This window comes from Erithacus rubecula (assembly GCF_903797595.1).
Source record: "Erithacus rubecula genome assembly, chromosome: 11".
Taxonomy (NCBI): Eukaryota; Metazoa; Chordata; class Aves; order Passeriformes; family Muscicapidae; genus Erithacus; species Erithacus rubecula.
In genome coordinates, this window is record NC_136663.1 from 9,352,844 (window position 1) to 9,366,088 (window position 13,245).

Genomic DNA, 13,245 nt, shown 5'->3' on the forward strand with positions numbered 1-13,245 from the left:
GGTGGTGGTGGAGTCCCTGCTCCTGGAGGTGTTTAAAGAAAGACTGGATGTGGCACTTAGTTCCATGCTGTAGTTGCCCTGGTGGTGTTCAGTCACAGGTTGGATGGGATGGTCTCAGAGGTTTTCCCCAACCAGAATGATTCTGTGATTGTGTAACTAAAGGGTTTGATGAGGTTGCTTCCTGGATGAGGCTGGAGGTATGATGGGGAGAGAGTGGGGTAGGACAGCCTGGCCTCACTGGGTGCTTGCCCAGTGCCCCCTCCTGCCCCAAACCAGCCCCCCTGCACTCAGCCTTGCCTGGGGCTCGGAGGGATCCCTTCCTTCCTCTGTACCACACATCCCAGACATCAGCCTTGCTCCTTTCCTCCAGCAACTTCTTAAATCCTCCATAAAGGCCTAAAATCCTTGCTCTCCAAAACCCTACCCCTTGTGCTCTTTTCCCTGCCTATGGCTGCTGTGTGTCCCAGGGAAGGCTGGCTGCATGTGCTGCAGCCCCTGCTGACGTTCTGTTTCCTCTGCAGTTTATCTCGAAGCAGCGATCTTTGCAATCGATTGTGCTTCCCACGTGCAGCGGATGACACGGCTGAGAAAGGTCCCTGTGTGCCTCACCCAGCTCTGAATGGAAACAGTGTGAAGGCACAGCCAGTGCTGCTGTGGACTGTGCTGCTGCCACAATCGAGAGGCTGGAGGGGACATGAACTGGGATGGGTGTGCCTGGAGGTACCCCTTGGGTACAGGAGGTGTGAGGTTGTGCCAGGAGGAAAGGGGTACCACTGCCAGAGTTTTGTTTGGAATGCACAGGCATATCCCAACTAATGCCAGATCCTGCCCCAACCTGCTCTGAGCATGGATGGATTGCTGAGACCCTGAGCAGCAGCAGCAGCTCCTAATTGCCACTGACTTTTACTGGCACCTCTTGCTAGAGATGGACTGTCAGAGTTCTTAGTACCACTGGGCTGGGTGTCAGCTCCTGCCAGCAGGAACACTCACTGCCATGCTGGAGGTGATGCTGGTCCCTTGCCATACCCATGTGGCACCTTCCCATCACCGTTACCATTGCTCTTCCCAGCCCTGCAGGTTTCTGCTTGTTAAAGGAACACTTTTGTGTATCTGTTCCATCCCTCTGCTTACTCACTGCTCACCGCTGCTTACTCACACCCACAGGACGCTGCCTGTCCCCACAGGGTCAGATCTTGCTGCTCATGCAAATCATTTGTGGAGACCGTCATAATTTCTGAGAAGTATCTGAAAGACCTCAAGCCTCTGTGTTTATTTGCAAACACTATTAACCGTTTCCTCTTCTCACCCCAGTCACTCGGCTCCCACCTGGGTCAGACCCAAAGATGTGAATTCAGTTAAACCATTGGAGGAAGGATCTTTGGAACGTGTGGGCTTCTCTTCCTCAGCATATTTTTGTGACAGTTTGTGTTTCCTCTTTCACTTGGAAAGCTGTACTTTCTCTGGACTTCAAAGTCATACAGCTCTGGGCTTCAGTCAGCTTCATCAGAGATGTTTGATCACAGCTTTCTTTTTCTTCTTCCAGTTTTTCAGTGCCTCTTGAATACCCCAAAATGCCAAAATTTTAAAACCATTTTGGGGCTGATGCTCCACGCTTTGAGGTGAGTGCTCAGGTGATAGCTGTGTGCCCCAACAGTGACGGCTGCAGAAGACCAGGCTCTCCTCTAGGTCACAGCTGTGTTGTTGGAACTCACCAGCTCGTGGTTGAAGAAAAACCATGACATTTGTGGTCCAATGAACTGGTGTGACATGTGCTTGCTGAAGTTGCTCTTTCTTAGTTTTAAAGAGTAAACTGTCTTCTGACTTATTTCTGCTTATCCTTCCTTTTTAGACTTTGTTTTCATCTTTTGGCAGCCAAATGGAAAAGGACTGCCCTATGCAATTTGCCATGCTCCAGCTCACAGAAAAAAATTGTGTCTTTTTAAGCACAAAAGGACCTTTTTATGACCATGTCAGCAAACCCCAAGATGTACCATCCACCCCGCTGGGCTGGAGGGGATTTACCAGCACGAGCGGGGAGCTGCATCATGCTTGGAGCCAGGCTGTTTTCCTTCATGCTGGAGAACCTGGTGGAGGAGCCAGGGTGAGCTGTGCTGGCAGGGTGCAGGCTGAGTTCAAAGCCTGCCTGAAGCCCTGCTGTGGGGCTGGGGCCAAGCTCCTCTGCAATGCTGCCATCTGAGGCTGGCACTGCTGCTCACCTCACTTTCCTCCACAGCAGCTTCCTAGTAGCTTCCTTGATCTTTTCTTTTATTCTTTTCATCGCTGTGTTGTTTTTTTTTCAGAGAAAAGGGCATCTTACCGTTGTTGGTTTCTCATGGACACGGCAGCATCCCCGCCCCGGGTACCAGTTTACACCTATTTCAAGTGCGCATTGGAAAGTTTGAGCAATTCATGCTATGATTCTAATCAGCCCTCTGCTGCTGCTGCATGGGGTGGGGAGGATGAGCCAGTTTTTCCTGCCTATCCCAGGCTCACTGAGTTATGATCTTGGGGGTGATACCCATCACATCTTCCACCTCTAGAAACCAAAACATGTGGTAAACGCCAAACAAGCCTCCCCACACCTGGCCCAAGTGCCTGGTGTCTTCATTTGGGGACATAAAGCCTCAAGGTGGAAAAGCCTCCTTGCTGTCAGCTTCCTTGTTTCCTGGAGTTCAGTTTAGTTTAGTTTAGTCAGGGTTTTTTTAAGTGGGAATCCAGGAAATTACAAAGAAAGAGGTGATGTCCAAGTCAAAATCCATATGCACCCTTGCACATGGTGGAGAGTGGCTCTCTTTGCCACTCATCTGGACAGCATGGTGGCCTCTGGCCAGGTGGCATAGAGAGGTGACAGGGTGGACACAGCACCCAGCCTTGCTCTGCAGCTCAAGCAGTGCCAGCAGCTCATGAGGAGGGAATAATGCTGCAATGCCAGGGGGAGACTGGAAAAGGGGACCAAGACAGGCTGGACTGAGCCACTCTCCCAGGGTGAGCCCTGTCTGCCCCAGCTCAGAACCCCCTCCTTCGCAATCCCAGTTTGGCCATCCTGGTGGTATTGGGTTAATGGATGGACTTGATGGTCTTAGAGGTCTTTTCCAATCTCAATGATTTTATGATTCTCTGAAATTAGGGGTGGCTTCCCCAGCCCACTCACCTGCCAGGAATGTTTGAAAGTGAGAGGTCAGCAAGCCCCAGCACCACAGCTTGTTTCTGAAAGCTTGGAAAAATAATAAAGTCATCATTAGGATCACATCCTTCTCCCCATTTATTAATTTTCCCCTGAAATTTTCCAGAATTGCGGGGCACTGGGGCTGTGTTCTAGAGAAGTGGAGGAGCATGCTTTCACCGCTGGTTATTTCCTATGCCAGTATTAGTCAGTGTGGTGAGCGGGGAGCATGGATGGCAAAAAAAATTACACAAGGCTTCTGCAAATGTCACCCCAATAACAGCACCTTGGTCCTGGGCACCTGCCCTTGCTCTCTTCAAATCTGAGAAGAAACACACCTAAGGAGGCAACACTCATCTTTCTTCCCCTCCTCCTTATCTCCCATCCCATCCCATCCTGGTGGGAGCAGCCTACCCTATCTACCCAGTGCCACATGTCCCACAACCCCATTGCCTTGGGTACCCAGTGGGAGCACCTGTGGATGCCTGGGAGCCCAGGACTGCTTTTACTTATAGGCCAGGCTCAGAGCTGAAGACATGTCCCCTTGTGGTCCCTGCCTCCTCCATCCCTGGAAGCTTTCCCCAAAAAGGGTGCAGGCTCAGAGGTGCCTGTCCCCACTGCTTGACAGCTGGGTACCTGTGTGGGAACATACCAGGAGTGCACAGGGAGGGTAAGGGGCCAGCTCTGGCTCAGCTGATCCTTGCCTCAGTGGGGAGGAAGCTGGGGGCGGGAGGCAGCCCGGGTTTCCCTCTGGGGCAGAGATGTACACGTTTCATTTCCACCCAGCCCTTGCTGCGTATGGCAGAGAGCAAGCTGCTGCTGCGGGGAAGGAAGCACAGAGAGCCGGGAGCGGCACAGCACACACAGCACAGCACCTCCCGCTGCCTGGGCACGGGACAGAGCAGCTCACATGGCTCCAGGTGCCTCGAAGAAGGTGTGGGGCACCGTGGAGGTGGCCCAGGCTGACCTCTGTGCCATCCTGCTCTGCTGTGGGCCCGTGCTGACCTGCTGCCTCCGGGGTAGGTACAGGAGTGTGGCAGGCTGACTGGCATGGCTGGTGGAAAATGTCTAAGGGCTGGGGGATTTGTAGCTAAAAATTAGCTCTGGCATCAAGAAGGCAGAGCTTTTGGGTATGTGCAGCTGATGCAAAGGACTTGGGGATTCTTGGGGCAGAAATGGGATTAAAGGATGGAGATGAGGATAGGTCCCCAGCACATAGTGCTGACCCCAGAGCTGTGTTTTGACACAGTGACAGTGGTTGGAGTTTGGTGTTCAGCTTATGGTTTTGCCAGTGAGGTGTGGGATTTTCTTTCTAGCTCTCATGGCTTCAGTCTGTGCCCTTGGGCTGCAACTCCTGCTTTGGTCTTGACCCTGAGGCATCCAGGATCCTTGCTCTGGGTGAACTTTGAGGGAGAAGGAGAGGTTGAAGGGAAGGTGTGAGTCTGGGCAGGGTGAATGAGAGCTCTGGTGAAGCTGTGTCTCCCCTTCCTTGCAGCCCACTGTTTCTTTGCTGGATTCATGTATTTTTTGCCTTGAGGGTGGGCAGAGGGCTGGGTGTCTGTTGGAGCAGATGTTACCTCTGGAGCTGGGAAGATACAGGAAAACATGTAAACCCAACATCTGCTTTCAGAAGTCCTCCAAACACTTCATTCATTGTTAGCAGTGGCAGTAGTATGAAATAAAGCCCTGAACCTGCCAAGTATTTCCTGTAAAACACAAGAAATCCAAACAATGGCAAAAATTAATTATCTTGGTGTGGACACTGCCACAGCTAGTGCTGCCTGCAGGAACTGGGGCACTTCTCTCCCTCCCTCCTCCTGTTTGGTCTTGTCCCTTATTTCTCAGCCCAGTTTTCCATCTGATCTTGTATTTATTCACAGAATTTCCAGGTTTCTTTTCTGGTTGGTGATGCTGAGGTTATGCTCCTATGGCCACAGGCTAGAGTTGGAGGGATGGAGGCACTTTCTGACTCTGGCTGCGAGCCTTGGGGCTGCTATCGGTGGTGATTTCTGAAAAGGGAAGGTAGATTTCCTTTGACAGGGACTTTTCAAAGCCATGGTGGTTTGGATATCTTGGTCAGGTGATCCGTGTAAAAAATGCTTCTTCCCACTTTTCATGGCTCTGAACAGAAATTAATGCAATAGCTGCCATGTTCTGCTGTGCAGGACTGGCTGAAGCACGACTCTGTGTGCCTGGCCCCTGCTCACAGCATTTCCACCATGCAGGATGGATGAACCCATCAGGATAATGAGAAGGGAAATGAGGTGAAGCTGCAGGTCTGGTGCTAAAGCAGAGGAGCCTGTGGCTGTGGCTGACTGGATCCTGTGTCGGGAACAGCATGGCAAGTTCAGCTGGAACCCCAGGTTGCCCACACACATAAGGAGGGGACAGGCCTCTGGAAAGGGATGGCATTGTAAGCTCCAGGTTGTTGCTCCCAGTCAGGTGGTCTCAGGCTGGAGATGGCAAATACTGTGCCGTGGGCAGCCCCTGCTTGCTCTGAGCTCCTTGCATTGTGTAGTGGGGAGAGCCAGAGCATCCCAGCAGGCAGCCAGGCATGCAATGAGTTCCACCACTGAGCACTGCCCCAACCTGGGACTCACTTTCAGAGTCAGCCTCAGCAGGAAAGAGGATGACTCAGACCTTAAAATACAGCATATATTTAAAAATAATACAACCCCCAAGGTCTGTTTTCTCCAGTATAGGTGTTCAGTTTTAATTTTAGGTAGCCTAGAGCACAATTTGGTCTACTGAAACTGTTTCACAGTACAGTTACTACCTCTGAAAATCCCTCTCCAGCCCCAGTCCCAGTGGCACATATTTAGATTGGGAGAGACATGGACTGAGGTACCTGCCCATGTCTCAGAGTGATGATGTGGACTGGACTTGCATCCTTGGCTCCCACACAGGGGTATGGCTGTTTCTGAGACCTGTGCCTGCTGTAACCATGTCTGCTCCTTGTTTCCTCTCTCCCAAATAGTGACCATCTCCCCAGCAATGTTAACTCTCCCTGAAGGTAACAAAGCCACCTTCTTCTGCAATATCTCCATGGAGAATGAAAATGGTTCAGAGTATAGCCTCAACTGGTACAAGGAGACCAACAACAGACAACCCCAAAAAGTTGCTGGGCTCAGCCAACACGAGTATGTGACGGAGACAGAGAAGTACCGGCTCAGCAACAACACTCCTGTCTTTAAGATTGAGATCCTGAACCTCCATCAGAATGACTCAGGCTCCTACTACTGTGGATTGATCGCCTTCTTTGTGAGCCTGATGGAGAGCAACCGGTCCCAGCTGATAGTCACAGGTCAGCCTGGGGGGCTGAGCTGATGGGGATGGGTCCCAATCCCATTGTAGCTCCAGGGTTTAAGGCAGGCAGTAACCTGCTGGCAGAGGACCTGACTGGGGTCAGGAGAGTGCACCCCTGCCCTGTCTCCTCTCCTTTGCACCCTGGAGGAGTAATGGGACTATGACAACCTACCAGGCACTGAGCCCTTTCTGAGGGGCCCCATATTCCCCTGCTGCCTTTCCCAAGGATTGTAGAGGCCATGTTACATCCCTGACCTGCTGTTTTGTTCCCCCTTTTTTGAATGGCAATTGCAGCAGCCCCCCAGATGAATGCCACTGATGAGCCAGAGATGGAGGAAGGCAGTCCCTCAGAGCACATCAAGGCTATGCTGCTGGGGATCCTCGTGCTTGCTGGAGTGGTTGTGCTGCTGATCTTCAGCTACCTCATCTTCACGCACAGGAGAGGAGGTATGATTCCCCTGGAGGCCCTGCAAACCCGTTTGGGACCTGGGGTGAGCCAGATGTCTGCAGCTGCCTGGAGTACAGGGACTAGTTAAATGTGCTAAACTCAGCTGTGGCATACTCCCATGAGACAGATATCTCTGTGCCTGGGGAAGAGAGGTGCTTTGAGCCCTGCTTGCCCTTTGTAGAGCCCTCAGACCATGTGCAGTGACTCTACACCACTCATTAGTGTGATGCCTTAATGGTGCACTTGAATTCCTCCCATGCACCTTGCCCAGGTACCTTCAGAGCACCTCACCCTGCTGCAGCACAGGGCATCACCTCAGACCACAGGCACCCAGGAACTCTCACAGAGAATTGTGCTGCACTCTACTAATCCAAATTAAACCCCAGACTGTGAGCTGGTGTCTCACTTGTCCTTGTAATGCTCAGGGTGTTAAACTCTGTGGACAAGGAGGATGTGTGGTGAAAATGTTGTAGTGTCCAATGCTGTATATGACAAGGGTGGGGGTGGGCCAGCTTACGAGACACACAAACCTCCTCTAACCAAGCGTGTTACTTTGCAGATGTGCAGAAACCACCGAGTGAAAACATGCCAGTGGTGAGTTTTCTGCCTCTGTCACTCTGCTGTGCTGCAGGAGAGCACCATGGCATTGTTGGGTTGAGGAGGGTCTGAGCCTTGCTTTATCAGCTCTTCATAAGCGTCTCACTTCTTCTGTCTTTTCTGCTTCTGCTTGATCTTTTCTGCACAGCTACAACTGCCTTTCTGCATCTGCAGCAGCACAGCCCCACCACAAAATAAAAATAAACTACCCAAGATACGATGGGACTCTCTAGTCCAAATCTTCAAAGCAGGCTTGTCTTTGACAGTGGATTATATTGCTATAGAAAATGGGAGGATGTTTCCCTCCAATACATCAAGCTAAAATTTATTTTGCTGCAGTTGATGCCTGTTTTCCTCTCTTTAGCCAGGCACCTCTAGGAGGGATCTATCTCCATCTTCTCTCCAACCCCATTCATTAAGTGACTGAAGGCAGTGAGAAGGCTGCCCTTTGCTCTCTCCTCTCTGGGCTGAGCAAACTCAGCCCTAGGCTCTTCTCCTGCACATTGTGCTCCCTTGGAGCCCAATTGAGAGGTGGGAAAAGGGCTCCTAGCACAGCCCTGCCTTCCATGGCTGGGCAGGCAGAAAGTCCAGCCTGCTTGCAGAGGCAGATGCAGAGAGATGAAACCCCAAGTCTCATGATGTGCTTCCTCTGTGCATGTTCTACCCAGCTCTGTGCATCTTTCTGCTGTGTATCACTCTCACTCTCGCAGGATGCTTCAGAGTTGATTTTGGCACTTGCTGTAAGAAGGGGCTTGTGTTGGGGATGGTGGGTACCTCCAGATGTTGAACCACCACAATGGGGTTACCTTGCAGAAGGAAGAGAAGCCCCCTGTAGTGTCCATATCCACTGTGGACTATGGTGTGCTGGAGTTCCAGAGGGACCAGTACACCCCGGTGCTCCCCAAGACTTGGCCAGTTGAGCAGACTGAATATGCTACCATCATCTTCCCTGAGGAGAAACCTGTGACACCAGAGCGGGGCAAGAAACACCTGGATGAGAGGACTCGACAGCTGCCATCACAGCCCTGCTAAGGGCCAGGGACCCTCCTCACAAGGGTGTGGGCATGAACAGGGTGCTCCAGTCCCTCACTCTGGGAAAAATCCAGCGTATCAGGACTAAAGCAACAGAGATGCTGCTGCTGGTCTTGATATTGAACAGTCCTGGCCACACTGTTATTGTGGCCATGGGGTGGGTACCACAGGATGAGTAAGGTTCCTGCTGTGCTCCATGTATTGCCTCTTCACTCAGGGCAGGGTGGATGGGATGGGGCAGAGCAGTAATACCAACAGGTCTGTCCCAAAGGTGATTTACATTATGCTTTGATTTTCTTCCTCCACCCAGTGCTCTCTGGAGTGGTCATGCTGCTTCCCTGCCCCAAGTCTGAACCAACTATCAAAGCATGACTGTCAAAGAAAATGCTGAAGGTTAGAACTAGAGTGAATCCTGTGAGATGCTGATCATGGGAGCCCAAGGCTTCTTGCAAGCTTCTCCTTGCCTGGAGCAGAGACTGCCCTAAGTACTGCTATTCAGAAATCCCTGGGAAGCAGGCAGCTGGTCTTCTGTCTATCTCTAGGCATTTTCCTCCTCTTCTCGAGGGGTAATCTACCCCTGTGTCCTTCCCTCCCCAAGCGGAGTCAGATCTGGCCATGGGGGTGAATAAAGAGTTTTACATCCGAGGAGTTTGTTGACTCTTGATGGCAAGTGTGTGGGCAGGCAAATAACGGCTCTTGCAGTGCAGGGCAGAGCTGCGAGGTGGCAGCATCTGTTGTGGTTCCCAGGCCTGTCTGTGAGATATGCAAGCTGTTCTTCCACAAAGCTAGTCTTAAGAATTTAGAGAGGTCAATGCTCATTTTCTCCTTGCCCGTGTCTGAGCTGGTCACCCAGGCATGGCTGCAAACCAACACTCCCCCTTAATCAGGCTTGTCTTGGGGCACTCACCCAGTCCATGGGGATGAGCATCCCTGCTGTGCCAGGGGTCTGGCTGCTCAAAGCTCAGGGCAAAGCTCACAGTGTGGTCCTCAGTGCAGTTTTTTTGGCTTCAAACTTCCACTTTCTCTCTTGAAAGAGATATGCTACTTGCCAGAAACCAGAGCGGAAAGAAGTGACAGCTGCTCGAGAGAGGAGAAACCTCAGTAAGGAGTGGCTTTGGAGGCAGCAGAGACTTGCCAGGAAAGTGTGAAACTCAATGAAAACTGAGAAGAGTCACTTGCATCTCACATTTTGGCAGCACTGTCAACAGGTTTCTTCCTCCCTTACCCCCACTAAAACCACTGCAGCCTTGTGGGAGCCAACCTGGGTACTGGGGGATAGGGTGAGGCAAGCCAGGCACCATATCTTGTAGTCTGTGGGGACTGGAAAGCCTGTGAGAAACTTCCAGAGGGAGCTAGATGGGATAAATATCCATTTGGGATTGCTTACACCTTTATTCAAGGTAGGACAGTGGATGCTCCCTTTGGCCCCCAGTGCTGTTGAAGGGTCTCAGCAGCCTCCACGGGCAGTGCTGTAACTCCCATACCGTTTACTCATACCAGTTCATGGTCCAGCCCATCAGGGCTTTTTGCCAGCAGCAGCACAGCTCTGTCAGAGACCTGCTGTGGCCAGCACGGCCCAGAAAACCGAGACAGGAGGCAGCTGAGCAGGAAAGTGGGAGCTCAGTCAGCAGTTTTGCGTTCTGCTTTCCCGTCAGACACGGCACTGACATCGCCGAGAGGGTGGACCCTGCTTCATATTTTCCATCCTACCTCTCAGGCAGCAGAGGTGCCAGATCTTCAGCACTTCCTGCACCCCTGCTGCAGCTATGACTCCTCCAAGTGCAGTTGGGGCTGTGTCCTTTCCTGTCTGGTTGGATGACGGTCTGCAGCTGACCAGAGGCTCCCAAACCATCCAGTGGGGTTGGAGGTGTAGCAAAAGCATTTCCCACTGCCATTTTCCATGGGAGAACATCCAGCCTGCAGCAGTGCCTGTGTCCCTCCAATTCCCATCAACCTGGCTGCCTCCCTTGCAGGGAGGAAGGCTGGGACTCAAGATGTGTGGGGTGAGTGGTAGGGATGCTCCAGGCTGCCAGACACCATCTTCCATGCCTGATTGGAGCACAGGGTGCCCAGCACTAACAGACATGGGCTATACTCCCCTGCACCTGGCATGGCACTGGCTGTGCTGACTGAGCATCCCCAAACCAAGCAGTGCCCTGAGATGGGTACCAGCATCCTTCCTGGGAGTGGGGAGTTGAGTGTGTTTGTGTGCTGGAGTTTTTCATGCACACATGTGCAAGCACATACAAATGCTCATGAACACACAGAAGTGCAAACAACTCACCAGACAAATTTGTGTGCATGCGCCCAGCTTTGCACAGCTACTGTAGCAAATACCACCTTCCCCACAGACCCACATCCCCTCAGGCCCCCCCCCACCCCCGATCTGTGTGCCACAGCTTGTGCTGTGCTGGGACCCAGGACCAGCCAAGGTGTTTCTTGTGGGTGCTGGAGCTGCGGCGTTTCCTGAACAGTCTGGTCTGGCAGTTAAAGCAGCCGCTTCCGACCGTGGGCACCCAGTGCTCCCACGAGGAGTGGCTGCCACCACCAGCAGTGCCAAAATGCTTCGTCAGCCCTCTGTGACCACACACCAGCTGACACCTCTGGAGAACCTCACCCTGGTCCCACACTAAGGTCTTGATGATGGGAAATGTCCAGAGCCTTCTGGGAGACCTCAAAGAGCTGTGACTGATCCCTGTCAGCATCTGCAGAAAGCTGGATGTGTGGTTACATGCCTGGGCTATACCTAAGCAAGCAAAAACCTCCTGCATGAGGCTTGAGAGCCATCCTGGCTCCTTATACACCCCGACCTTGATTAAAGGTGGTTGGGAACTAGATGTGGGCAAACATCTCTTCAAGAAACCTGAACTCATAAACCATGTCTTGGGAAAACTGGGCAGGCAGATGAGATGGAAAGGAAATAATTTCCTGCACTTTGCAGCTGTGTCGTTGAGGAGAGCCATGCCATTGAGCAGCAAGGCACCGTTCCTGAACACCAGGGCATTACTAATGAAGAGGGGAGAAGGGATGGTCAGGCTGTAGGACAGTAGGGTCAGTTTTAAGTGAGCACTGTCCTGGTCACTGGGATGTCTTGGAGATTTTTGGTTAGGAGAGGTTGGACTGGAGGTGATGCATCAGGTGTGTGGGTTATTTGTCCCCTGGATTAATGGGATGGCTTGTGGGTGGGACTGGTTTGTCAGGAACTGTGGTGTGGGAGCATTGCCATGGCCTTGACTGTCTGGGAAAGTGACTGTTGTTCCTGGAAGAGAAAGGCTGGAGGGAGCTGGTGGGTGCTGTGGCTGGTGGTGGGAGGGGTGGGCTGCTGCTGAGCAGACTGCTGCTCCAGGCTGCCTGGACCTCCAGCTATGGCCAGGCTGCACAGCTCTGGTGTGTCCTAACAGGTCTGAGTCCACAACATTTCCTCAATCCTGTCCCACCGAGAGTCTCACCCTACCTGTCACTGAGCTGTTGTAAGCTTACAGAGTATCTGTGTTTCCTCCTACTGCCCTCAAATTCTGCTTTCTCTAGTTTTGCTTTGAGTTGTCTTCAGAGTTTTTTCTCCTCTCTCTTCTTGCCTTTGGTGGGATGTGATGCTCAATGAGGGAGCATGGGCCGTGAAGGGCCAGGCAGGAGCCCTGTGCCTGCCTGTTCCTCTGTCCCAAGACCAAACCCACTGCCCATGGCACTGGAGCAGAGCCTTGTTGGAGGTCGTTGAGCTCAGTCCTTATGACTAGGGGGACCATCACAAGGCTCACCAGATGAATGAGGAGCTTAAACCCGTGTGAGGTGATACCTGTCCATATCTTCATATCCATTTGCCCCCTTAGATCTTTCTCCATAGCTCAGCATCCCTCTTCATCCTTGAAGTCCAGGATGATGGGGCAATGTGGTCTCTCTACAGTCCAGTTTGGTCATAGCCCCATTTCCAGAGGAACTGATCCTCCTTTCCTCAAATCCACCCTTAGGTGGACCCTTCTGCTCCAAGGATTCAGCTGTGTAGAGAGTCCAGCATGGAAGGGAGCATGGAAGGGAGCCTGTAGCCATTGCTTGTCCCTAGAACTGGTAGGTTTCACCACGACAGGGTGACAACCATTGACTGTCAACTGCATCAAGGTTGGAGGGGGTCTGAGGCAGAGAGAGCTGTCATGGAGCCATATCCCAGTAGGATATGAATACCCAATTCACCATTTTCTACATGGAAGCAGAAAAAAGATAATCCAGGAAATTCTAGATGAGCCAACCTGCCTCAGTACCCGGAAAATTGCTGGAAGAAATTACCACCAAGTGGCAAACACTGACAGGGCAGTGCTGGGGCTGAGAACATAGATTTAGCAGGAACTTGTGTCAAACCATCCTTATTTTCTCTTCATCGGGGTGACAGACTGGGTACCACAGGGAAAGTGGAAGTGATGCTATCTTTGTGCTGCCTTACATTGCATTCTCATAAGCAGATGAGGAAATGGGAAATTCTGTCACTGTGGGTGGATGGATTCTCAAGAAGCTCTATCCCATGAACAGTTATCAGTAGCTAGTGCAGCAGACACACCCAACAGAGATTTTCTGGGGAAGCCTGGCTCACGTGAATGATGCTATTGAAGGAGGATATAGGGACTGTTTGGGTGGAGGGTTAGAAACTGAATTCACCCTGATGACCTGGAGAAAAGAGCAAAAATTTCCTGAAAGAATGACTGACGGAAAA

General features: G+C 51.8%; 1 protein-coding gene across 1 annotated transcript; it reads left to right on the plus strand.

Moving 5' to 3' along the window:
- The first annotated feature begins 3,848 nt into the window (after positions 1-3,848).
- LOC306806633 (programmed cell death protein 1-like) lies at positions 3,849-9,122 on the plus strand. The gene is made up of 5 exons (XM_079315560.1): positions 3,849-4,182; positions 6,141-6,467; positions 6,764-6,916; positions 7,477-7,511; positions 8,328-9,122. Exons 1-5 carry the CDS (start codon positions 4,074-4,076, stop codon positions 8,544-8,546), a joined length of 843 nt encoding a protein of 280 aa, XP_079171686.1. The 5' UTR covers positions 3,849-4,073; the 3' UTR covers positions 8,547-9,122.
- The last annotated feature ends 4,123 nt before the right edge of the window (positions 9,123-13,245 follow it).